The sequence below is a fragment of the Mustela putorius genome, unplaced genomic scaffold (genome assembly GCF_011764305.1).
Source record: "Mustela putorius furo isolate JIRA1106 unplaced genomic scaffold, ASM1176430v1.1 tig00000095_pilon_pilon_pilon, whole genome shotgun sequence".
Taxonomy (NCBI): domain Eukaryota; kingdom Metazoa; phylum Chordata; class Mammalia; order Carnivora; family Mustelidae; genus Mustela; species Mustela putorius.
The window spans coordinates 26,535,530-26,562,433 of NW_025421280.1; the positions used below are offsets into that span (position 1 = coordinate 26,535,530).

Below are 26,904 nucleotides of genomic sequence, written 5' to 3' on the forward strand. Positions count from 1 at the left end.
TCAGGAAAAAAAATCATTTTAATTTTTATTAAATATACTCTCTTGGCACAAATCTTTAAAATATATAAACATTATATATAAACAAAGTGTCTTCATGGCATCAAAATGTAACTCCAGATCAGGATGGACACCGGTGAGAGGGGTGAGGCCGAGGAGGGCACTGGCCCAGCTGTGTGCAGGGCTGGGGGTGGGGGGGATGCTGCTGAGGCCGTCAGCTGAGAGCCACCTCGGGGAGGCACACTGGGGCCAGCAGGACCTGGGGGCCCTTCCCTCTGCAGCCCAGCCTGCGGCTCAGAGAAGGGTGCCGCCTAACCATTCCTTTGGTCTCACCTGCCTGGGGTGGTCCCCAGCCCCTGCTGCTTTCTCTCACCCCAGCAGGCCCTTGGGTCCCCACCCCATCTCCCTGAGAGGGGCCCCTGCCTCTCCTGCCTCTCCTGGGCATGGGGCAAGGCTGGCAGAGGAGGTGGGAAGCCCCCCAACAGAACAGCCATGGCCCCGGGGACGAGACTCAGGCCGGCCGGGGGACACATGCGAGGAAGGACAGAGAGAGGGGTCTTCACCCCCGCAGGTCCAAGGCAAGAACAGAAATGGGACAGAACACAAGGGAAAAATGAAAGTCATGACTGGAACTGTGCGTGGGGCAAGCACGCCCTCTCAGACCCTTTTGCACAGGGTGGCTGCCCATGGATCCGGTCACCCTCTGGTCACTCTCTGCTGGAACCAGATCAGGCCGGTTAGGGTTTACTGTGACTAGACCCAGGGGCAGCCTGATTGAAAAGCAAAGCCAAAAGAAATCAAGAAACTCCACAGGTCATTCAGAAATGGGTGTTTCTGCATCTGTGATACCCGGCAGACCCCAGGGAACATCTCCGAGACCACTCCCTGGGGATTCCCTGGGGTACACCGGCTGCCCACCCCCAGGCCACACAATGTCTCAGGCGCTCTCACTTTGGGAGGATCAAGGCTGCGGGTCACCTCCATGCACTCTGTTTATGCAAATCAGACTACCCTGTGTGCCTTAAACTGCCCCGAGTCCTGGCCAAGTGCCTGCTAAGGGGGGGAGGGGAGCCAGGGACACGTCAGATGCCACAGGCCTCCAGGAGCCACTGTGCCTAGGGGCTGAGGGTTAGGGCCTGAGGCCTGGCCTCTGGTGGTGAGGCCTGTGGGACAGTGGTGGGAGCTTCCTGGCCCAGAGGAGGTGACTTGGGTCCCAGCAGATGCCTCCAGGTTAGGACTCAGGCCCAAAGCCATGGCGATTCCACAAACCCTGCTGGCTGGAGGCGGCACAACCCTCCTGGGAACATTACAAACCGGGTGGGTGGGCAAGAGAGGAGATGACCCACTCCTGGGGCCTTATTTGGGCCACGGAGTCCAGGACCCAAATAATGCTATCAGGAGGCTCTGGTGACAGAGGAGTCATGTCATCTGGGAAGTAATGGCAAAGGCAAGACAGGTGGGCGGGGAAGTGGGTTTGGGGGTTGGGGGGCAGAGTTGGGGGGCAAGATACTATTTTTCAAGCCCCAGCTGAAAACGAGGCCAGCCCCACCTCACCAGGGCTGGGAGGCTGGGGCCTCTCTGTCCATCCTGGGGCTCCCTCCTCTCTGTAAGAACAGGGGCAGGCGAAGTCTGGCTCCAGGCCCAATGGGCATTGGGTCACTAGAACCAGGACCGTGTCCCAGGTCACAGAGCACCAGGAGGTGGCGCTGGTCACTCCCAGCTTGGGGCATTTAGGGCAGCCCCTCCAGAACGCAGGGCCTCCCACCTGGGGAGGAGGGCTGGGGAGAGCCCGAGAGGCCCCGCCCACCAGTCCCAACATTGCACTTCAAGGACCACTGCCTTTGGGACCCCCACAAGGCCCCCCAGCTTGTTCTACAAGGTGCTCCGACGTCCCGGTTCCCAGGGTGGAATCGAGCGCACCCTCGCCCCACAGGCTCAGAAACAAGGGGTCGGTGGTCCACCGCACATGGAAGCCCGGCTCCCTGGCGCGCGGGTCCCTAGCTCTGCAGGTGCCGAAGCAGGATCTGCATGAGGTCGAAGGTGGTGAAGCTGATGCCCACGGCGATGGGGCCCTTGAGCCAGTTCATGCTCAGGCCCTTGTAGAGGCCGCGCACAGCGCCTTCCTCCCGCACGATAGCCTGCAGCGTGCCCACGATGGAGGCGTGTGGGTGCCCGGTGACCCCAGCCGTCTGCATGCGCCGCCGCACCACGTCCAGCGGGTATGAGGCCGACTGCCCGATGAGGCCAGCGCAGGCCCCGAATATCATGCGCTCAAAGGGGTAGGGCTGCGGGCGGCCGCTGTACTCTGCGGGCGGGCACAGAGGGGCGGCGTCATTGTGTGGGGGCCGGACCCCCTGAGCTGGCGCTCACACGAGCTCAGAGCTCACAGTCCGACCCCCTGCTCCCCAGGACCTTCCCGCCCTGGGCCTCCTCACCCTCTAGCCATTCCTTTTGAGAAGAAAACTTTTTAAGAAAGGCAGAAATGCCTTTCTTAGCCAAGTCCTACCGCGCACAGCGAGCTCACATCTGATCCCTCTTGTTCGGGCTGACAGCCCTCTCCACGCCCCCAGCCTGCTCCATGGGCACTGTCTGCAGGGGTACAGGGGCAGGCAGGGCGAGCAGCTGCCAGGACAGGACACATGGGCAGGATGGAGTGGGGGGCAGCAACCAAACAACAGAGTTCTTTAAAAACATGGGCTTATAAATTTAATAGGAGCAAGCCCCGTGAGACAGCGTTCCTCACCACGCACATTGGCCGAGGGTGAGGGACTCCACCAGCACCCGAGGGTGGTGAGTGAGCAGGGATGGGGCTGGGCAGAGTGGGGGAGTGGAGTAGATGCCAAAACCTGGGGCTCACACAGAACACACAGGGAGGCACTCCGGGGTGATCACCTGTGATCACTGTTGGGCTGATCCCCGACAACCTGGGAACAGGGGAGGCTTACAAAGCCGATGGGACAGAGCCTCGGGTACTGCAGGATGGACTCAGAGGTGGCCTGGGGCCCTGCAGAGGGAGCAGAGCTGGGAGCGGGAACATTTGCTTTCTTTAACAAAAACCATCTTGGAACACTGTTAACACCTGGTTGCCTGGGGTAGCCGGTCCGGGTAGCGGTCTACTGTTCTCTGTACGCTTCTGCGCTTTCTGAATTCCTCAAAATTACCACCACCCAAGAGCCCTCTTCCCCTTCTGGCTAGGTTGTATCCGGACGCTTTGGGCACAAGTGACTGCCACTGCTCTTGGTGACACTCAGGATGTCACCAAGCTGGTCTTAAAACTCGGCAAGGAAGGCTGGGAGTCCAGCTGCCTCCGTGGTGGCCTGGTGTCCGTGCCGTTCTGATCTGGACCTTGGCCGGGAGCTTGTCCCTCCCAGGGCAGGGACCTCAGTGGCCCGCCTCTTAAGTCTTCGTGGCCCCGGGGAAGCATGGCCCCGGGGAGGCGCGGCCTGTGTGGCCTGTGCGGCCTCCCCACCAACCCCTTACCTCGGTGCAGGCTCTTGAGCGTCTCATAGGTGAAGAAGCTGAGCCCCGCGTAGGGAATGACCCCCAGCACGGTGGGCGTGAAGCCATGGTAGAGGGTCTTCAGACCCTCTTCGCGGGAGATGCGGATAAAGACGTGAAAGATGTTGCTGTACCTGCAGGACAGAGGCACGGGGCGGGTGGCTCGCGGGCACAGAGAGGGGCCGCTGGCCTACGCTAATGCACAGCGGCCCCCCCACCCCGAATGGGGGCTGGGTGTAGGTGCTTGCTTTCTTTAAGGAACACAACCGTACTGCGAAATCTTGGTCACTGGAGGGGGAAATGGGTGCCTTGGGCCGTATCCCACCTTCACAGGCCAGATCACTGCAGGGAGCGGCCTTTGTCTTTTAACTGTGGCCATGTGTAACCTACCTGTGCTAATTCAAAACGAAGAGTTGGAGGGGGGCGGGGGCATCCGGGTGGTGCAGTTGGTTAAAGGTCCGACTCTCGGTTTCGGTTCTGGTCATGATCTCGGGGCCATGGGATCAAGCCCCATGTCAGGCCCCACACTCAAGTGTGGAGTCTGCTTGGGATTTGTGCTCTCCCTCTCCCTCTGCCCCTACCCCTACCCTACTCTCTCTCTAAAAATGGATGGATAGATCTTTTAAAGAAGTGCAGACTTTGGACGTGATGTAAGCAGAAGCTGAGCCCGGGGCGAGGGGAACAATTAGTGCCTTTTTAGCGCGGCTGCAGGTGGCCCGCCCGGCCTGGGGACTCACATTTCCTTTGGGGTCACGGCCATCCTGGCTCTGACCAGGTCCAGGGGGTAGGTCAGTGAAGCAGCTGTCGTTCCGGCCAGCGCACCCGCAAGGAGGCGGGGCCATGGGGGCAGGGCTCTGAAAGAGGGGGAGGCGAGAAAGTGAGACCCCCTCAAGACTCGGGGTGCCCACAGGTCTCAGCCAGTGGGGAGAACCAAGTGAAGGGCAGGGGCTGGCTTCCTCATGGCTGAGTAGTGGGGTCCCTGGGGTGGATGTCATTTTGAGGTTCCCATGGCTGCTGTCCCTTCCCGATGGCTTGTGCGGATAAATGAAGAGTTCCTACCCTGCAGACACTGTGGGGCAAGCTGGGATCATGGGACCTCTGGGGACTTGGGTTCTCAGGGAAGGACTTCTGCCATGGCGAGCGTGTGGAGGACAGGAGGGCAGGGTGACCGGACAGAGCTAAGAGGGTTGGGGGGGGTGGGGACAGGTGGGGGCAGGCACTCACTCCCCGCGGAAGCCATAGTAGCGGCCCAGGACCCGCTTGTACTCCTCATGGGCGCTGAACTGGATGGCGGCGTAGGGCACCACGCGCACCATGGTGGCCGAGTTCCCGCGCCACAGGCTGAAGAAGCCCTCGTTGAGGTAGGTGAAATACAGCAGCCGGAAGGCCTCCTGGCGGGAAGGGGAAGGTCAGCATTCCCCCATGAGCACCCTCTTTTGTCCGGCATGCTGACTTATCCCCAGGCAGGGGGACTGAGCTGCCACCTCACTCCTGGGAAAAGTGAGGGTCTCTGTAGATGCTGTGACAGGGGCCCACGTTAGCGAAACCCTGCCCGCCGCCTTATCTCCCTCACATTCTCCCCCACATCCCCCGCACGGGGACCCCTCTCTCCCTACTGCCCTGACCTTACGAGGAGTAAAGTGAGCCAGGGCAAGCCAGGTTTGCAGATGGCAGCCCCACAGAGAAGGTGTGTGGTCCGTCGGTCTAGTAGTCTAGCTTTTAAAGACATGCTTTCTCTTTCCCCAAGAAGGTAATGCCCCCTCTGTTTAAAAATGAATCAAATGGGGGGGCGCCTGGGTGGCTCAGTCGCTTAAACATTTGCCTCTGGCTTGGGTCATGATCTCGGGGTCCTGGGACCAAGCCCCACCTCGGGCTCCCTGCTTCTCCCTGTCCCTCCCGCTGTCCCTGCTCTTGCATTTGTACTTGCTCTCTCGCTAATAAATAAATAAAATTTAAAAAAAAAAAAAGAATAAAATGTGAACTCCAAGTCCCCTCCCCACCGCCCCAAGGATGGTGGGGGGGTCTCCTGTTAGTTGCCAGAATGGGCTACACCCGGGCAGAGCTTGGGGTACCAGGACAGGTGGCCCCCTGGTAGCTCGGGGAACTGGCTTGTGGAGGAACCAGATGGAAAAAACACTCTGTAAAGCCTCTCCCTCCACCCCCGGGCCCTGTGCCTCCATCACCTCCTGCCAGCCTAGTAGGGAACATGGTAGTGGCCCCAGAGCCAGGAGTTGGTGACCTAGTGGCTCACCTTGGCAGAAAATCTCTTTGAAGACACTGGAAAAAAACCAAAAACATAACAGAGGCCATTAGCTGTGAAGGGCAGAGCTGGGTCTGCGGGACCCCCAATGCACAGGGAGCGAGAACCACCCGTGTGGATGCTTCCCCACCAGGGGCCGAGGGGCGGGGCATGCCCAAGCAGGGTCACCCTCCTCCAGGGAACCGCCTCACCTGCTGCGCCCCATACCACCACCCCCTGCCCAGCCCACCTCCCCACTCCCCAAGTCCGGCATGCTGACTTATCCCTAGGCAGGGGGACTGAGCTGCCACCTCACTCCTGGGAAAAGTGAGGGTCTCTGTGGATGCCTGTGCCTCTTGGGGTTGACACTCAGCACCCTGCACCTGGGTGGACCCCAAGTCAACCAAACCCCTTCAGGAAAGGCCTCGCTGCCAGCTGTGCAGAGCGACGGAGGGCCTTGGGCCTCTCAGAACAAGGCCCCGCTGTGCTCTCTGCCCAGAGCTGGCCCTTTCTTCTCCGGGGGCGGGCATGGCGCCCCTGACCAGCCTCTCCCACCCTCGATCGCTTGCACCTTGCTCCCCGACGCCACCTGGTGCCCTGCTGGCAGGGGTCTGAGCCGCTGCGGCCACAAGGGTTTGTGTCCTGCAGCCTCCCTCTCCTCATTCCCAGAGCATCTGCCGAGTGTCTGCCATGCTCCCAGGACACCCTCGCACACCCATCTGTGCAGACGTGTGCGCACGCCGATGCGGCCGGTTTTAACCCTGCAGGGCACAACACTGTGCCTTCGCTCCAGGTAACAACGCTGCCGACGCAAGGGGAGCTGGGCGCCCAGCCGAAGGCCCTTTCCCATGCCAGCTTGTGCCTTCGGGAGGCTGATATGAATGTCCTGTTTTGTGGATGAGGAAACCGAGGCATGGGGAGGCTAAGGGACCAGCTTGCACAAGTGGGGATGGCCTGGCTTGAATCTACAGTCCCTTCCTCCCCAACGGCGGAGGGGCAGGGGTCCCGGCTTATGCCTGCCCTCCTATAGGCACCGGTCACTGTCTGTGGGACAGAAAGGCCTCATCCTCAGGGGATCCTATGGCTGCTTAACCCAAGGAGGGAGGCTGATGGTCATCTGAACTGGGCCTCCCCAAAAGATATGTCTGTGCCCTTGAGCCCAGTACAACTGAAGGCTTGGAAACGGGGTCTTGGCTGATATAATTTTATTAAGATGAGGTCATACTGGAGTGGAGTGAGCCCTAAATCCAATGACAAGTATCCTTCTAAGAGGAGAGGACACCGCCATGGGGGGAAGCAGAGACTGGGGTGCTGCGACAAGCCAGGGATGCCTGGAGCCTGGGGCGCTGGACGAGGCCAGGAGGGCTCCTCCCCTGGAGTCCACAATAGGAACCAACCCGCTGGCACCCCGATTTCAGACTTCTGGCCTCTGGAATGGAAGCTGCTTGGTTTGTGGTGCTTTGTGATGGCGGCCCTGGGATGCTAACGGGGCTTCTAAGTGGATTTTAAAGAGGCATTTTTAAAGCCCATTTGTAAGTGCAGTTTGGGGGCTGCGGAGGAGGGGCGCTGCTGGGAAGCCTCTCTGGCACACAGGACAGATGCACAGGAGGCATTTACCTTGGAAGATGATTTTGGTTCGGTCCAGGGGAGCTACAGCCGTTTTGGCAAGAGCACCCGCCAGGGCCCCAGACAGGAGGGAGCTGAGAACTTGCCTGTGATCACTCTGCAAGAAAACACACACACAGCCTGTCACGAGGAAGGGACGGACAGGGGTCGGCTCTGTGAGGGACCTCCCCGAGCAGAAGCATCTTCCTTCTGTCCCCAGTCAAGGGCTGTAAAAGGCACAGCTGTTCAGGCTTCACAGTCCTGCTGGGCCCAGGGTACCATAGGGCAGAGGGAAGGCGTCGTGAGTCCAACAGCCACAGAACCTGGGTGGGACATAGTGAAAAGCTTCCAGAGGACAGGGACCATTAGCATGAGAGGTGACCCACTGGTGGGGCTGTCCCATGAGTTTCCAACTTTTCGGGACAGCCTACAGTAAGACTGGCCCCAAACAGAAGGGTCACTCCACCCTAAGTGGAGACACAGGCTGTGCCTACTGCCTGTGCGTGCTGGACAAGGGCCCCTATGGTCCGGGGATGAGGTCGGGGTTGGGCAACCAGACCCCGTGTCCGTGTGACCCCTTTCCACAAAGTTCCATCAGGTCCGCAGTGGTCAGGCAAGGCAAGGGTGATGGTGATGGTGGCCAGCCTGCATTATTAGGCCAGCCTCAAGGCCAGCACCTTCCCGAGTCTTCTTGAAGCTCCCCGTGAGGAGTCGCACAAGAAGTCCCCTCATCAGCTTGGAGTCTCCGTCCCCCCAGCTGACTTGGCCACAGAGCTCTTGCCAAGCAATCATGAGGAGCACTGGGGACCAGAGGGGCTCACATCTTCTGTGGTTCTGCAGTGAGGAAGTACGGTGCGGGGCAGGCCAGTCAGTGATCCCAGGACTCCCTGGAGTCTGACAGGAAGCAGGTGCCCCGAGGGGCCATGAGACACGTTTGTGTTTGGGGGTAGGGATGTGTACAACACTCCACTGTCCGTGGGGCTGCTAGTCCACAGGGAGAGCCAGACATGAATTGAAGCTTTAGACAAACGTGTAGGGCACCTGGGTGGCTCAGGCAGTTAGGTGCTCGACTCTTGATTGTGGTTCAGGTCATGATCTCAGGGTCCTGAGATCAAGCCCCGCATCGGGCTCTGGGCTCTGTACAGAGTCTGTTTGTCCCTCTCCCTCTCATAAATAAATAAATAAACAAACAAACAAATAAATAAATAAATATTAAATAAAAATGTGTGGAGTCACCAATCTGGGCTCTGGGCTCTGTACAGAGTCTGTTTGTCCCTCTCCCTCTCATAAATAAATAAATAAATAAATAAATAAATAAAAATGTGTGGAGTCACCAATCTAGGATGACCATAATGAGGGGGCTTAGGGTCCCAGGAGAAAATGGGGGGTGGGGGTAGGGGCCCAGGTGCAGCTAACCGGGATGTGTGTGTGAGACTGTATTAGAGGGGGAGGAATGGAACACCCAGGGGCTTTGCTGAGAAGAAGCTGGGGGTCCCAGGGGACCACAAGAAAGGCAGGGTGGCTGACACAGGGAAAGGGAGGGGGCACAGGGAGGAGGAGATGAAAGGCAGGTGGGGGCAAGACTCCACGGTGCCTGTGGGCTCAGCAAGCAGGCTGGGGTTTACCCAAAGAGGAATGGAGATGCACGGAAGGTAGGCAGACCCTTTTAACTGTTAACCAGAGAGGAGGCAGCGCCTGCAGAAGCTCAGGGTGAAAAGATGGGGGGCAAGACCAGGGCACAGATAAGGGGCATGTGGGGAGTACAACCGGCAGCCTGGGTCTGGGTGGGCATGGTGGGGTCCAGGGCGACTCCCCAGGTTTGCTTGGCTCAGTGGGTGGATCAGGGTAAAGGGCTGGGCTCCAAGTCTGTCTACACACCTGGCCTGAACCTGGGCTCTGTTCTGATTGCCCACAGTGACCAATGCCTCTCTGATCCCCTTTCCTCACCTCTGACACACCAACGTGCTGTCTGGGGCCAGGTTTGGGTGCTCCCTGGGGCCATGACACCCTGCGACCCGGCCCTGTCCCTGGAGGGCTTCAGCTCCTTTCTCTTAATGTTCCCGGGATCTCCCCTCCCTGAAGAAGCAACTTCCCATGGCACTGTTTTCCCTTCTAAGTTTCTGAGGTGGAGCTTCACCGTGGGGTTCCATCTCCTCCTTGCTGATAGAAGCCTGTCACTGGGGGACCCCTGCCTTTTCTGGATCACACAGCAAGGTTCTGGAGGTCTGGCTATCTACACCCACTTTGTGAACCGTGGATGTCAGGCACCAGAAGGTTCGGTGGTATTCCTTGCACCAGCTCCGAGACCCAGCCGGCCCCCAATCTCCTCTAGGAGTCAAGGTGAGCACCGTTCTCGTCGTGAGCTGCCATGAACTGAGGGCCTATCCATGGTCGGTCCGTGTGCCCTGCTGCTACTAGAGGCAGAGCCAAGGTGCCTTCACCATGGCCTTCACCAGGCAGGTGCCTGGGCCACCTGTGGCGCTCACAGTCACGTGCCTGGCATGTGCATCCTTAAACCCTCACTCAGGGTCTGGTGCTCTGGGGATGCGCTGCGAGCCCAACCCGTGCTCAGCAGAGGGGGCCACTGCCGCATTTGGCCAACGCTCCCGGTGACTCTTAAGTGACCAGGGCCAGTTGATTCTTTGAAGAGCTCAGCCCAGGCATCATGGAATGGCCAGGCTTCATACCCGCCCGCCGGAGAGAACCCTCAAGTGAAGAATGAGCCAGACAGCGCAGCAGAGAGAAAGCAGGCAAGCCCCAGATAGGAGCCATGTGGGCTGTGAATGCCCCACGGCTCCTTCGTAAGACATGGGACTTGACAGAGTAGGCTCCCCCCATCAGGCTGGCCACAAGAATCAGACTGACCACAGCCGCGCTGGCCAGTGCAGAGTAAAACCAGCTCCAGCAAGCGGTCCCAGTGCATGATAGATGCTGGGCCTATGGCTGGGCACATCCGCTTGGTGGGATTCAGCCGGCCCGCCAGGGGCTGGGGACTTTGCTACACCAGGAACAGATGTGCCTGCTCTGGGTTTTGGCCTTGGTCCCCCACACCATGCCCAGCAACGGCAACACCAGCCCCACACACTGACCCTACAAAGCAGTCCTCCTGCCCACTTGGTGCTTCCCAGAACAATCTAGAATCTGGGGAAAGCTGGGGGTGGGGTGGGCAGAGGATGACCCCGCTGCGGCCTTGGATCCCACGGACTTTGAGAATGGCCCGTGGGTGCCAGAGCCGGGTTTCTGTGTGGGGCTGGGTCAGCCTGTGCTCGGGTGCAGCCGCCAGAGCCACTACTGGCCTCTTCGGTGAACAAGGACAGGGTTGCTCCCACTTCTTTCAAAGGGAATATCCCTTCTCTTCAAGTGAAGGGTGGACTCAGAGATGAACCTCAGAGAGGAGACTTGGAGCTGGGAGCACACCCTGCGTGCGAGCGTCTGCCCCCGCAGCGGGCCCTCCCTGTGACTCATTCTCTCATGCTCCTGGTCGCAAATCCCAGCAGGGAGAGGAGTTCAAGGACACCTTCTGGCATCCTAGCCAAAATCTGGGCGAGGTTCTGGCGTCATACCAAGTGGCTGGGCAGACTGGATCCACATCACAAACGGGACTTGAAATGGAACAGAAGGTGGCCAACCAGCGCCCCACTCCGCCCATGGCCTCCCAACAACACAACTCGGCTCAGAGTGCGTGTGTGTGCGTGGGGGTGCGATTTGCCGCGGCGTGCAGGAACACAGAAGAGGGACCTCAGGAAGACGCCCATCCGGGAGGCAGGGTACTTGCCTTGGAACTGACGGGTGAGGGCAGGATGGCCTCGGCATCCTCACGCACGCGCGCCGTACTCTCCTTCACACCATTACCCATTCCAGGCCAGCTCTGGGCGGCAGGAGACTTGGTCCTGGGACAGAAGCGGCAGGGTGAGACCTGGTGAGAGGAAGGCCAACCCGACCTGCCTCAGGCTTGTGACTCATCCCTGAGTCACCTGAAGCCAGAACTGCCCCAGCACGGCGCTCGTCCCAGCCTGGCTTCCGTCCCCTGTGGGGGAAGGATGTGGGCACCTGCAATCCTGCCACCCAACCCTGGTCCCTGGAGCCGATCGCCTAATCATTGACAAGCGCCTTCCTCGTCAGCTCTCTGATCTGATCATCACAAGCCTCTGAGCTTTTTTTTTTTTTTAACCTAGTACCTCCCTGGCAGATGGGCTCAGAGAAATGAAGCCACCCTGGCAAGGTCACACAGCAGGAGGAAGAGGTGGTCCCACCTGCCTAGACCTGAGCACCCACTGGGCTTTCGTCAGCTTGGACCTGAGTATCTCTCCACAGAAACACTTAGGAAATTACTTTTTCCTACTGTAAGTTTGCCTCTTTCTGGCCAAGCTTATAGTAAAGGGTCCTCATACTTGAGGATTCATCCCTGGAAACCTCCATTTAACCTCGAGGAGGAAGTACCTGCAAAGCTCAGCAAACAGGGAGAGGAAGAGACTGAAAAATGGATGAAGGACGGATGTCACCAAGATGCCAACCTTGCACTGGTGTTCCTGAGGTCTCTGTTTCTGTGCTTCAAGATTATCCAATAAATCAAGGTGCTTTCTTGTAAAATGCTGCAAATGACGCAGACATCTCAACAGTGGGCTGTGAAGGCCTCTCCTGCCTTCCAGGTCCTCCCAGGGACCCTACATCAAAGCTGGAGTTGGGGGGTGGTGCGCGGAGAAGGTCCTAGAAAGCACAAATAGGATTCCCCTCCACTTGTCCTCTGCTGCTGATTCCTACCTAAAATGGGCCCTGGCTCCAGGAGGAATGGCTGCTTGGAAGACGGGCAGGAATGAGCCCGGAGCGCCCGGAGCTGCCAAGGAGGAACCAAACCCATGCGGGTGTGACAACGGGAGAGGGAGGGGAAGGAAAGAGCAGCCGGTGACCGAAGCTGGAACACCCTGAGCAACAAGTACTGGACTATAGCCCGAGGGATAAAATAGATAACCCCAAGCCCACAGTTAGAAGTCAATGATTAGGGGCACCTGGCTGGCTCAGTGGTGGAGTGTGGGACTCCTGAGCTCAGGGTTGTGGAGATTACTTAAAAATAAAATCTTAAAAAAGAAAGAAAGAAAAGGATGATTGAATACATAAATACATAGGAAGGGACAATCTCCCAGGCAGAAGAATCCCAAATAATTTGTGTAGCTGCTCTGCTCTGGAGGAAGGGTGTGTGTGTGACTTCCCACCCCTTGGGTGTGGGCTGCACGTGGTGACTTCCTCCCAAGGAGTGCAGCACCCACAGGGCGAAGAGAGTAACTTTACAGCAGAGACACCTCGGCCAGGTTATCAAGGTCAATAGCCACCAAGAGTCAGGCTGACAGCATGTGCCATGGATACGGTGTGACAAAGAGGACACTTCACCTGTGTGGTCCTCATTGAACCCATCACCCAGGTGAGCCAGGAAAAAAACACGAAACAAATCCCAGCTGGAGAGCATCCTACAAAACACCTGACCAGCTCTCCTCAAAGCGATCAAGGTCAGGGCGCCTGGGTGGCTCAGTGGGTTAAGCCTCTGCCTTCGGCTCAGGTCATGATCTCAGGGTTCTGGGATCGAGCCCCGCATCGGGCTCTCTGCCTGCCTCTCTGCCTACTTGTGATCCCTATCTGTCAAATTAATAAATAAAATCTTTAAAAAAAAAAAAAAAAGCGATCAAGGTCATTGAAAACAAGAACGTTTGAGAAACTGTCTCAGCCCAGAAGAGCCCAAGGAGACATGACAACTAGATGTCAGGTGGAAAACCGAGGCAATCTGAATAAACCGAAGATTTTAGTTAATAGTCACCTGTCAGTATCTGCTCATTAGTTGTGACAGATGTGCCAAAGGAGAGTAAGATGTCATTAGTAGGGAGAGTTAGGTGTGTGGGGAATCGGGGAGCTGGTACTTTTGCCAATTTTTATATAAACCCCAAACTGTTCACGACACACAGGGAGACACTAGGCCCTAGAGAACGTCTCAAGCCAGCTGCTGGCGTCCTCGCTTGTGGGGGGCATGGAGACCGCATCACCCCGACCCGTGGTGTGGACAGCTGTGGACCGAGGCTATGGACCCCCCCAGGGGACGATGCCCACATCTGGGCATGCGATGGACAGTGCAGCCTTTCTCAGCGCTGTGTCGGGGACGTGGGCACATTACTGTGGACACATTTTGTGAAAGTGCTTTCCTGAGAAAGGATCCAGCCCTTTGGTCTTGGCCTCAAGTGGCCCTGCTCTGTGGCCTCACCCTCCCTCCAACTCCCACTCCAAGCCACCCAGGCAGCAACAGCCGGTTAGAATCCAGCAGGGCGGGGGCAGGAGGTGGGGGTGGCTCCTCACTGGGCAGGCCAAGCAGGCTCAGAGGGACCTTCCTTCCCTCAGGTGCCTGGCTCCGGGACCTGCTGCGGAAACTCAAAGCCGACCACTCATGAAGGGGCCTTGGTGTGGTGGCTGTGGACAGAAACAGCGTCCCCACACAGTCGTGCTGACCTACGAGACTGTGTCACCGCAGGTGACAGCGCGCCGGAAGCAAGTCACGGGAGCTCTCCCAGAGACATCTCCACCTGCGACTCGTGACTGGATTCCAAAGGGATTGGGTAAAAGGTCTCTGCAGATGTAATTAAGGAAGGGATCTTGAAGGGAGATCATCCCGGATCGTCCCCTCACCTTCGTGATCTGGTAAGACAGAGGGGAGACACAGATGGGAAGGCCATGCGACTGGGGGCAGAGACTGGGGTGATGTGGCCACAAGCCGGGCAACCCCGGGAGTCTCCAGAACTGGGAGAGACAAGATCCTGCCCTGGGGCCTTCTGAGACTGTGCGGGGGGGCCCCTCCACCCCCCCCACTCTGACACGCACCTATTTTGAACTTTGAACCTCAGAATGGTGAGACGAAATTGTGTTGTCTCATGCCTCCAGTCTGTGGCGACTTGCTACGGCCGCCACAGGACACTGACTGAGGGCCCTTTATAGGGAAGCGGGGAGTGTACCGGCCCCCCACCCCACCCCAGTAGAGCGGGCAGTCTGAGACTGCCAACTGCTCCCTAGGGTTCAGCGCCTCCTGGCAGCTCTCCAAGGCTCACAGGGTAGAAAGGAGATCCTTGCCCTGGGGAAGCGAGGGGGGAAAGATCTCAGAGTTTGTCCCTTGGACCAAAGGCTAATTTCTCTAAGAAGTAGAGTTCTTTGCTCTTTCAAGTCAGTAAAACACAAAAAAACCAACCCAAGACCAAAAAAAAAAAAAAAAAAAAAAAAAAAAAAAGGCAAAGAAACTGCCAGGTCACCAGGAAACAACTTTAAAATCTTTAAAATATGATAAAAACAAAAAACAAAGAAAACCAGAAAGGCGCCCGACTCCACGTGAAGGCAGTTTGCAAGTACAGAGCCAGGAACGCAACGGGCAGGAGATGGGGGCGGGCACGGAGGGAGGCCGGAGGGACACCTCTCTGCGGAGGGGGCGGGGGTCTGGAATGTGTGCTCCCCAATACATGAGCATGAGGACTCGGGGCCACTAAGGTGAATAGGTAAGTGCCAGTGAAGGCCTGGAAGGGAAGCTACACGGGGGGTGGGGGGGTTGGGGAGAGGGAATGTGTGACTCACATCCCCACAGGAGAAGGCCACCCAGCCTGTCACTCATGAACAGACCCCATCTTCACGAAGTGATCAAGGTCAACACCACCCGTGACAGGGCCAACAGCCTGACAGACAGCTCGCCTCCCCCATGTGGTGCCCCAGGAAGGATGCCCCATGGCGTTGGCGGGATTCCTCCCAAAGGATCATGAGGAAGCAGCAAACAGACCACACAGAGGAGACACTGGGTGACACCCGAACGAGCAGTTCTCAGCCCAAGTCCAAAGTCTGTGGACGATGAGGGAAGCACCGAGGAGCTGTCATGGGTTGGGCAGAGGAAGCAGATAGTGTGACGGGGGGGGGGGGGGGGGGGGGGCGGCGGTTCTGGACCGGAAGGAGCCCTTTAGGGGAAGCACTGGGGAGGCCTGCGGCCAGACTGGAGGGGAGCTCCCATGTGGCATTGCTGCCTATTTTCTGCCACCTGACTGTGCCCGGTACAGTGCTAACCAACACTGGGGGTGGCTAGGTGGAGCATCTACTGAAACTCTTAGCATTTCTGCTACTTTTCTGTCACCCTAAAATAAAGACTAAAGAAAAAAATGCCCTATGAAAACCATGAGCTTCTGGATGTGCCAGAGGTTTCAGAGAAACACACTTCAGATGCGTGTGGCTGTGGAGGGGCTGGGGGGCTGATCTGGCTCCTTCTTGTCCACTTGGGGCCTCCAAGCCAGGGCCTTAGTGTGTTGGGTTGGGGAAGGGCGCTGGCAGCCCTGGGAGCCCCGTGCAAGGGACTGGGGGTCCCAGTTTGTGGGGAGACCAGCACCGTTCTTGGCAGGGAGAGCCTGACCTTGGTCTCTCTTGGGAGTGGGGTGCTGGAGGTCACAGCTGCAGGCCCTCAGGCTGAGGCCTTCACCCAGGGCCCACCTGTGGCTCTGCACGTGGGCTGAGAACAGGGTGAAGGCAGACACTTCACACGATGACATGACGGCAGTTTTAGGAACTCCCTCTGCTCCCGTGCTCTTTAATCTGACCGGCCTTCGCCACCGATAGGGGTGCTGCTTTACCGATGGGGAAACTAAGGCAGCACGAGTTCCCCTGCTGGAGACAACTATGGTGGTAACCGCTGCCACCATCAATTAGGGGTGTCGTGGTCACTGGTTTCTTTCTCCACCTTGCTGATGAGACACAGAAAAACTTGGGTCAGACCAAGGGCATAAGGAAATCCAACCCTGACACCAGATTCCAAAGTCATATGGCATATATCCAAAGTCAAATGGCCATATCCTTCTCCTTGGAGTCCTTACCCTTGGACAGCCCCAGGACCTGATGATTCTTCTAGAGAACCATGTGCCCCTTAAGACTTTGCTTAACCTGAAGGAACAGCAGGGGAGGGAAAGCGGGGTGAAGGTCCAGCCTCCCTCAAGCATCCCCTGAGGACAACTTGTACCCAGCCCTCGGACAACCTGTTCACAGAAGTGTCGTGCACCTAAAGGGACAGCATGGGTTCCTGGGCTGCAAGCCAAGGGGCCCAAGGCTCTGTGCCTGGGGCGGGAGCCTGGAAGAGGCAGACAAGGGCTGGCGAGGCCACCCACAGGGACAGACAAGGAGGGGCACTGGGTGAGCAGTCCCTGCTGTGGGCTGGCACCTGGCAGAAGGAAGGAATGGGAAGAGGTCCTTGAGGGACCAAGGCCTGAGAACTTCCAGTCTTGAACTTGGAAGGTAGCCCTGGTCTGCCGGCTCCCACAAGCCTAGAAGAAGCCGCAGAAATCATGTCTGGGGTTGATACCCTGGGCCTTGCATGATTTGAAAAACCTAATATCCTGGACACAACCTAAGCGCATGAGGCACACAGCAGACTGGGCATTTGAAACACATTCTGAAACACGGACATCTGAAAACACGGACCGAAGGTCTGAGTGGGAGGAACCCCGGCTGCCCGACCTTCCGGACGTGGGGCCTCATGTGAAGCAGTGCCCAGGGATTCTGAGGCTCTGGTTCCCTGGCAGTGGAGGACAATAAGGGGCAGTGGACAGTGGCCCATGGCGGAATCTGATAAAACAGAACAAGAAGAAGCAGGGGCCTCTTGAGACCCTGCAGTGCCACGGCCTGAAGAGCCAAGAAGGGCGACCAAAGAGGGAGCCTGGCTCGAGGTGCTGGTCGTGAAGGCGGCCCGGGCTGTCCGGGTCGGTGAGACTGTTACAACTCCTGTTCCAACACGACTGTCCACACAACTCTGGGCTTTGTTCCGTCTGGCCATTTAGTCCCCCAGCTGCCCTCTTCTGCCCCAGAATCCCACGCCCTCATGCTCCAAGCCCATCTGTCTGAGGTGTTTTCTCACCATGAGCCTGCGGTTGTGTGTGGTCTTGGGAGGACCTCGCCGGTGAGGTGACATTATACCTGAGAGTACAGACTTAATCCCGGTGAGGCCGACTTGGACCTCTTGGTCAAGGTGGGGTCTGCGGCCATCTGTCCGCCTGCTGAGTGACCCTGTTCTAGACTCTTCTCTTTGGAACCAGTGCCCCATGGGGAGTGGGGGGGCAGTTAAGCTCCCCTCCTGGAGCGGGAGAATCGACATCCGTGACTAGGAATTCTTACACCAAGACTGTGCTCTCTTCTTCCCAACTGACCGACTTCCTCAGTCCTTTACTCAGATCACAATGACCTTGCGGACAGCTACTTAGGCTCTGTTACTGATCTGCTGTTCCAACGCTGGCCCCAGGCCGAGATCCCTTCTGCCCACTGGACGTGGAGGGGCAGGTTTGGGGTGGGGGGCAGGAGGGCAGTGGGAGGACTGACACTGTGCAGATAACAAGCGGTAGTCCAGAGGATCCCAGCAGCGGCAGGAGCTGGACCAGGACGCTAGAGGACAGGTGTGAATGTGCCCGAGCCTGATTCAGCAGATACAGAGGTGAGGCTGGGTGGTGCAGGGACCAGTGCAAGCTCCTGCCTGAGGCCCAGCTCTGCTGCTCATCTCCCTGGTCCTTGCTGCTCCCATGTCATCCCTCTACCCCACTCGCTCACCGTGCTCCCCCGGCTTTGGGACACCTCCCCCCTGCCCCAGCCTTCCACAGGGTACTCTGGGTTACTCAGAGGCCGGGAAGGGGGCACTGAAGGGAATTCACTCCTCTGCTCCCAGTAAGACGAGCCCGGCAAGTTGGAATGGTGCTGCTGGGCAGGCCAGGCCTTGGCCAGGCTGGGAGCCTGTGATGGGGGCTGACGCTTTTAGAATCCTCCTGTCCTGATACTCAGGGGGATGGTCCTAGAAAGGGGAGACCTGAAGACCGGCGTGCTTTGGTCCAATATGGACACCCCTCTGGGGTTGAATCCGATGATCCATGTGCCTGCAGAGTGTACACCCTGGGGAGGTGGCACCACAGTGGGCAGGGGAGATGGCATGGGGAATGCGGGCAGATGGCCCACAGGGATGCTGCTGAGTGGGACTCTGCGGCAGGAGAGATGCAGGGCAGGGTCTGTCCTGGGGTCTGGGAAGGCCTCCTGAGGAACGTGCAGGGTGGGAGTGGTGGAATGAGCTCCCCGGGGTGGCTCAGGGAGAAAAGGGGACTCCCCAAGGCCGGAGGCAGCTCAGGCTGGTGCACGTGGGCTATCAAAGGCTCTGCTTGTGGGAGAACACCAAACACCCACGCCCCACAACACCCCTGCTGGTGCTTCCACCTCCAGACTGCAGCCAAGCTGACCACCACACGCCTCCCCCAGCACCTCTCTCAGTGCTGGCGACCCTGAGACTGCATCTGGGGACTCGGATCGCTAGTACAGCCTGTCTCACGGGGATGTCGAGCACCTTCTGTGAACACAGTCACACGCCTCCGGTGCCACACGACAGAAAAGGATGAGCTGCTGTCACACACAACGACAGGGACAAACCTCGGACATAACAGTGGAGAGCGAGAAGCCAGCGCGAAAGACTGAGCACTGACCGAGTCTAAGTACAATCCAAACACAGTCACACAACGTGGTCTGTGCGAACAGTGGCATGTCACTGAGCTGTAAAGAGGAAGGACCTTCTGACACGAGCCACACTGCGGATGAACCAGGGGTCAAGTGCAATGGGGCCACCTCCACCCCACATGCCACGGGCAGAGAGCAGTCACAGACCAGCCCCAGTGAACAAAAATTCATTTTTTCACATCGTATTTCTGTTCAAGCAATCTTACCACCCATCAAAAAGCACAGCAAAGCAGGACGGGGGTGGGGGGTACAATTCCACAAGCGAGGTCTAGGAATGGTCTAGGAAATGGGAACCAGGGCTCTGGGAACTTAAGCAGCCCAGTCTGTAAGCACCCCCATCCCCACAGCAGCTCCGCGTGTGCCTCCATCCTGGTACATGCGCACGCACGCACACGTGTGCCTGGCTCCCTCAGCTCCCTGGCCAGGGCCACCATTCCTGTTGGTGAGTGCGTGGCGCGCCACTCCAGGCGACAAAGAAAATGTTTGCGCAAACGCCGTTGAGCGGGTATGTGGGGTGGGGGGGCAGCTTCACAGTTGATGGAGTTTACAAGCCATCACGGAATGGATCCTGTAATCTTTCAGTAAACGGAAGCCAATTAACATCCTCTCTGGCTGTTGATAAAGGCTGTTTTCTTTTCCAGTTAACGGGCATTAACTTCTGCCATTAAGAGAGCAGTAGCATCTTACATAATGGCTGTTCCCTGGTGACCCAGCCCCGACCAGCTGTTGCCCGTCTCTCCCTGCTGCATTCGCTTCTACTTGGGTCTTCCAGACAAACTGGCCTCTGCAAGACACAGAACATCTCACTGTCAATCACTGTCCTGGGTCCTTTCAACACAGGGCTGCTGACACCTGTTACCAACTGCACTTGAATGACCTACAACAAACCAAGGTACTCAACACCACTCACGCTCCTCTCACCTGTGGAAAGCCCTCATCCCCACAGAAGTCTTGGGTTTTCGCAGGGGGAGCCTAGCACAGTGCTTGTTATCTACTCAATTATTTGCTGGTTGAAGTCACTAATTTTTTGGACATACCAAGTTTTGCTTTGGCTGTACTCTCCCCACCCTGGGCCTGGCAAACTCCTCCACAGCCTGCAAAGCCCTTCCTAAATGTCCTGGCCTCGCCTCCCAGAACTTAGTTGCTCTGCCCCATCCTGAGCACTCTGTGGTCCCCTGTGGCATGAGACGGGCTGCTTTCCACTGGCTTCCCCAGCTGGGGCGGGGCGGGGGGAGGCGTGTCTGTGGGAGGCAATGCCCGGGGCTGTGTTCAGGGTCCTTGCTTAGCAAGCAGTCAGAGGCACATACCTGCTAACAGGGGCTTCTGCTATCTGTCATCCGGCCCCTCCGGCACCCCTCACAGGGCAGCAGAAATGCACCTCTTCTACCCTGTCCACGTCCTTCCCCAAGTAGGACCATATAGGTTCCCAGCCACACCACGCTGGTGTGGTGGGAAGATGGGGTCCGGCGTGTGACCTTGGGCATGTTACTAAACCTCCCCAGGGGGCGCCTGGGTGGCTCAGTCAGTTAAGCGTCTGCCTTCGGCTCAGGTCATGATCCCAGGGTCCCGGGATCCAGCCCCACATCAGGCTCCCTGCTCAGTGGGGAGTCTGCTTCCCCCTCTCCCTCAGCCTGCCTCTCTGCCTACTTGTGTTCTTTCTCCCTCTGTCAAATAAATAAATAAATAAATAAGCAAGCAAGCCAGCCAGCCTCCCCAGGCCTCCATTTCCATCTGTTACTCTATTGGGGTAACACTGGTCGGCTGGGTCACAGGTGTGGGTAAGTATCATTCCACCTTATACTAAGGAGTCAGACATAGCTGGGATGGAGCCCATTGCACACCACCCGGTCCTACTGAGTGGGCCTCCCCAGTTCCTAGATCTCACCATTCAGCCTGCATCCCCCATGCCAGGGCCTCTGAAAGAGCTAAGCCTCAGTTCCTGGCGTCCAGCATAGCCCCACCCCTGCTTTCTCCAGGTTCATTTCCCCAAAGCATTAAATAGAAGCTGGCTGGTGGGGCCCTGCTGCCCGCCACATGACAATGGTTTAGGAAGCACGTGTTCCAGCCAAGCGCTCTGCCAATGCCAGCGCCCCTGTCCCACACAACGGGCGGCGCCATCTCCCACACTGACATTCAGAGCTAGCTGACACTTGGCTTTGACCCGTGAGCTCCAAGCCAAAGGGGCTGCTCACAGTCCCCAAATCTATCCCTTCTTCAAGGCCTGGCTCCCACATGCCCCCTTGCCAGCCCAAGGCTAGACCAGCCTAAGGCCTGACCAGTAATGGGTCCTGTCTGCCTGTCCAGTCTGCTGGAAGCCAGGCCCGCCAGCCTCGTCCCTCCCCTCCTTCAGCTAGAGGATCTTCCTCCAGCTCTGGGCTGCTACTCCAGGGAGTTCTAAGAACACCTGTTCCAGAATCCCCAGGACACTTGTACGGGATTCCTGAGCTCCTCCTCAGGCTTAATTTGGGGTCTGCTTAGTGAGGCCTGGGAACCTGCCCTTACGGTAGGGACACATACTATAGACTGGATGGGACTTGGGTCAGCATGGCTAATTAACACTGAATGCAAACATGTATGTTCTCTTTTTCCACTCATCCCATGGCAAAGGCACATGACCTAGAGACGGAATAACGGTGATGACTTCTGTCGGGAGCACTTCATGGGCACATTTCATCAAGACAGGCTTGCAAATGGTCACAAGGTGTTGTCACCTCCTGCCCCAGTCCCGGTCCCCTGTGCTGGGGAGGCACGGGCTGGGCTGCTAAGGGCTCTGAGCTCAGGTATGGTGACCGTGCCTTGTTGGCAGTGGCCTCGAGGTGAGTCCCCTCCTGTGCCTGTTATGGGCTCCATGGACCAGGTCCCTCAATCTCCTCTCCCACTCCTTGCCTTGTGTTCCCAAATACCCAGGCTCTCTTGTTCCCTTTGCTTGCAATGCTTTGCCATCTAGCTAACTCCTTGCTGGCTTTCAGATCTCTGAGAACCTTCTGCTCCCTGAGTTAGCATCCCAATCCTCTGCTAGAACTCATCAATTACAGAGCTCCAGTCATTTGGTGAGAACGGATCCACATCTCCGTCCCCTACCCTTCTGAGCCCCAGTGTTTCTGCCTCCTCTGCATCTGTCCCTGTCTCACAGGTATTTACAGACTGTAGGACAATGGTATGGTCAGGCTTCAAGTTCGTTCCATTCCTGGAGCCCAGGCTCCGGGCACCATGGTGGCGTTTTGGCCGTCTTAAAGATACCCATGTCTAACAGCAGCATAAAGCATGAGTGCCACCGGTGACTTGCCTAAGGGACAGGGGTCTGGATTCGGGCTAACCTGCGTCCATCTTGGCTCCTGTTTGTTCTCCCCTTGGTGACTCTTCTACAGACTAGAATATCTAGGACCAAGCTCACAGTCCAGTAAGCACAAGCTGAGGGCGGGCAAAGATCAAAACATACATGCAACATGTTCGCTTGTCTCCGTCCTTGCTAGCTCTGGGCAGATGCCTCCACCTTCCAGTAAGAAGGCAGGTTGAGTGAGGGGCTGCTCACTTCAACTGCCCAGCCCTGTTTTGCCTGAAACAGCAGAGGCAGCCTGACACACACTTCTTTGAATAACATCCTGGCAGAAATTCTGGCTTTACAGCTGGAGGGGTTAAATGGTGCACCCCCCCCCCCCAAAGTTCATGGCCATCCAGAATCTCAGAAAGTCACCAAATTTGGAAATAGGGTCTCTGCAGGTGAAATGAGTTAAGGATATTGAGATGAGATCATACTGAATTTATGGCGGGCCCTAAATCCCACGATGGGTTTCCTTGTAAGAAGAAAAACACAAAGGGAAGAGCGATGTGTGAAGATGGGGGCAGAGACTGGGTTGACGTGGCTGTAAGCCAAAGCCCTGAGGACTGCCAACAGCCACCAAGCCAGGAGAGGGGCCTGGTGACATTCTCCCTCCTGTCCGTTGGGAGGAAGCGACCCTGCAGTCTTAGTCTGCTGGGGCCGGTGACAGAAGACCAATATGTCTCACAGACAATATGTCTCACAGTTCTGGAGGCTGGGAAGTCCATGATCAAAGTGCCAGCAGACTACGTGTCTGGTTGAGAGCCCTCTCCCTGGTCCACAGATGGCTTCTTGCTGTGCCTCACCAAGCAGAAAGGGCAAGGGCCCGCTTGTAAGGCCTCCGATCCCATTCAGTAGGGCTCCACCCTCATGACCTAATCACCTCCTCAAGGCCCCACCTCCTAAAGCCATCACTTTTGGATTAGCTTTCAACACAGGAATTTCACGGAGACCACCATCCATCGGAGACCACCATCCATCTCTAGCACCCGGCAACACCTTGATTTTAGCCTTCTAACCTCCATAACTATGGCGGAATGACTTCCTCTTGTCTAAAGCCACCCAGTTTGTGGTATTCTGTTACAACAGCCCCAGGACGCTGACACGACAGGAGTCTAAGGCCAATGCTCCTGGCACCAGCGGGTGCCCTGCCCATGGCCCTGAGGTCATTCCTCCCCTCCCTGGATCTCTCAGGTCGCCCTGTTGACACAGCTCCGACAGAAAACCTGGCTTCTGCTGATCTTTGTTGAGACCCTAGAATCCAAGCACTCAGCTGCAGCAAAAGGTACTCAGGGAAGAAAACAAACGTTGACAAGCATATTTTTAAAATAGCGCAGTGACCGGGGAGGGGCCGCCGGGGGCCACGTTCTATCTCTTCAGCTGAGTGTCACCTTTGTTATCCTGTACACTCTTTTCACACGCACATTACGGACTTGCTATTAAGAAATATTTCGCACTCCAAATAGAAAATATAACGCATTTTTAAAAAGAGCTGGTTGGCAAAACCCAATCAAGCTAATAGTTCTGATCATCTCAGCATTCCTCTAGTATCTAACTGCCAAAACCGAAAAACAAAAACAGGACGGGTGGGAAAAGGCCTGGCCTCAGTCTGATGATGCCCTCCACCTGGCACCAATGGCGGGAAACAGCTGACAACTTCCCCCAAAAGATTTAACATCTGACTTATCTCAATCTCATCTGACAGTCAAGTTCTCCTGCTGGATCCAAAGGGAAAAACAAAAACTTAGTAACGGCCAAAATCTTAAATCTCCCCTCCCAGGACTGTGGCCAATGACCAGGTCTGTCTCTTGCAAGTAACGGACCCACCCCCCTCACCCAACCCGGCCCCTCGTCAAACCCAAGGTTTCCTCCAGAGCTCTACAGAGGAGGGACTCAAATATTCCTTGGATTGAACTTTAGTCCAACTGGGGAAGAGGAATAGAGATATAATGTTTAATCACCACTGCACGGGCCAGAACACCCAAGAGATGGACAGAAAGCCCAGAAGTGGCGTTCAAAAGGATATCTCGGGCTGCGCTTTACCTATCAGACTAGAGAAACCAGGACACTTGATTGTTAACTGTTCTGGCGGCTGGGAGAGGAAACAAGCAAGCCAGTTTTACAGCGGAGAGAAAACTGAGGGAGGAACATTACCATTTCAATAGACATGCCCTTTGGCCTGGCCTCTCCTAGGAAGCTCCCTGAAGACCAAGGGGTTTCGGAAGCATCAGGGCTGGAACCCACACATGATCGTTGCGTATCTGCTCAGGACTGTGTCCATCTATTCATTTCAGCGCAGCTTGTAGGAGAAAGTATGAGTGACAACTTCAACAGTCGTTGATAAGCGACTGGCTATAAAACTGGCACACCCATTTGGTAAGAATCTCAGGTAAATCTATCAAGGGTTTAAAAGAGGTGGGGGATATACAAGCCATAGATTATCTCTGGTAGGAAACAGGGCAAGTTGACCATGGATGCTTCCAGAAGGGTACAGGGTGCAGACAAACCCGCCTGGTTTTCACTGTATGTCCTTCTGTATTTTTTTAACCATATAAATCAAATACTTTGTCCAAGTTTATATATTTGCGTATGTATATATGTAACATATGTACATCTGTAGTATATAAAACGTATGTATATGCACATATATATGTATACATCTACATATACACACACACACATGCACATACATAAACACAAACATCTTAAATGACACTCTTGGAATGTGGACAGAAAACCCCCTTGGCTTCGGTTTCTGAAGGTGAAGGTGACATGACCCTCTGGCATATTTTGGCACCATCTTTGCCAGGAGAGACAGAGGGGGTGAGGCACTATACAGACTTCACAGGAAACCACACCACGTTATGACTTTTCCACAACAAAGCTACTGTCTCCTTCTATCCTGCACACTTGCAAATCATACTCCAGGGAACTTACACAGTTCCAGAAAGATCATTACTCCCAGCACCTCATCAGTTTTACAGTTTGGTTCAGAGTGGTTATAGTATTAGCTCTCCTCACTGAGCCACCCAGGCGCCCCAGTATTAGCTCTCCTCAATCTGAAGAGTGTTTCCCTACTCTCTAGGTTTATCGACTTTAAGAGCCCAAGGAGTTCTTGAGGGTCTCTGGACTGCAAGAGCTGGGGTCAAAGGCCGGAAGCCTGTAACTCCCTCCCAGGCGACCCAGCCGCTGGAGGCAGCCAAGGTGCTGAAGTCCTGCCCCTGCAGTATCCCCGCCCCCACCCAGCCCGGGACACTGAGACACGTGCTACAGCAACGATCAGGGGCCGCCCCTTCCAGCTCAGTCTTTCCGGACTCAAAGTCATGACTCCTGAGGAACAGCTGCAGAGAAGGTGGGGGTCCCCTCCCCTACCGACCCCTCAGAGAAAAGCACAACAGATGGGCAAAAATGGGGAAGGTCTACATAGAAGGGTCAGCAAAGCTCAGGGAGGGATGGGCTCTGCCTCCCCAATTCAAGTCTCTTTATGTTTGTTGCTGATAAAATGGAGATAATTCTGGGTTTGCATGGCCAAAGGGATTATTGTAAGCCTGGAAATCACTTTACAGACTGTCAAAAAAGAAAAGATAACATCTGGGTGGGCTCTTCTTTTGGGTGGGGGAGGGTGATATCCTGAGATTGCTAGGCTTGGGTGAATGTTGGGGGACCTGGATGTATGCGGGACAGGGGTGGTGGTGGTAGTGGTGGTGGTGGGTTGCGGTTCAAGGATTACAGAGAGGGGTACAAATACAGGTGCACATTTAAGAAAGTACAGGTGGGCACACAGCCTGGGCTGTGTGATGGAGAAGGCCTGGAAACGCACAGAGCAGGTGGAGGGATGGGGGAGATTACCTGAAGGCCCTGACCCAAGTGGCTGAAGGAAGGAAAGAAGCAAGAGAGGGGCACAGACCTGGACATGAGCAAAAGCAGTGAGGGGATATGAACCGGTCCAGGTGTGAGTGGGGGCCACGAGTTGGGCACCACAGGCTCAGGCGTAAGTGGAGGGGGTGCAGGCCCAGTGGCAGAGGTGGGGGTGCATGGATCTGGGTGTGGAGGTCTCATCAGAGGAAGGATTTTAGGTGATCTGAGGGGTATCCATAAGGACGGGGGCGGTGGCAGGTGTGTGAGGGAGAATATCGGTGGGGACACAGACTCAGGTGCGTATAGGTGTGAAGATCCAACTGTGCCAAGCGCCTGGAGACACGGCCCCAGAGGCGTGGGGGACATCAGCGAAGTGGACAGTCTCAGGTGTATTGGGGGGGGTGTCAACAAGGAGGGACATGGTGTCAGGTGTGCGCGAACTGTGAGGGTTCAGATCCGGCTAGAAAGGCCCCCAAAGAGCACCAGACGCGGGGTGTGTGTGGGGCAGGGGGCTTTAACCTCTCCCTACCCCTGCGACGCTGCTGTCACGCCCTGTTTCGCCCTCCCCCGCCCCCGGACCAACGACAAGACAGTGCCTCGCCCTGGCTCGGCCCGAGGGGCGCGGGTCCCCGGACGCCTGCGTCACCCCGCGCCCTCTGCTCCCCCTCACCGGCTGGGACGAGTCGCCTTCACCACCACCGCCGCCGCCGCCGCCACCGCCGCCTCCGGCCACCTCGGCTCCGCCTCGCGCACCACCCCTCCCAAGCGCGCGCGGCGGGAGGGGTTCACGCCACGCTCCGATTGGCTGCACGATGGCCAGTCGGCGTCGAAAAAGACAACGATTGGTTGTCATGAGACA

The 26,904-nt window shown here is 56.7% G+C and overlaps 2 protein-coding genes across 2 annotated transcripts in view; both read right to left on the reverse strand.

The window, feature by feature from the left end:
- Nucleotides 1–26,789, reverse strand: SLC25A42 (solute carrier family 25 member 42). The gene is made up of 9 exons (XM_045081293.1): nt 26,716–26,789; nt 19,556–19,652; nt 11,115–11,229; nt 7,352–7,457; nt 5,747–5,772; nt 4,720–4,886; nt 4,233–4,349; nt 3,478–3,629; nt 1–2,302 (listed from the first exon to the last, which is right to left on the reverse strand). Exons 2-9 carry the CDS (start codon nt 19,615–19,617, stop codon nt 1,995–1,997), a joined length of 1,053 nt encoding a protein of 350 aa, XP_044937228.1. The 5' UTR covers nt 19,618–19,652; nt 26,716–26,789; the 3' UTR covers nt 1–1,994.
- The window catches only part of ARMC6 (armadillo repeat containing 6), a 36,029-nt gene continuing 20,239 nt past the window's right edge, over nt 11,115–26,904 (reverse strand). The window contains exon 9 of the mRNA XM_045081274.1: nt 11,115–11,229. The gene's annotated coding sequence lies outside the window, so the exon portion shown is untranslated. The remainder of the gene's footprint in view (nt 11,230–26,904) is intronic.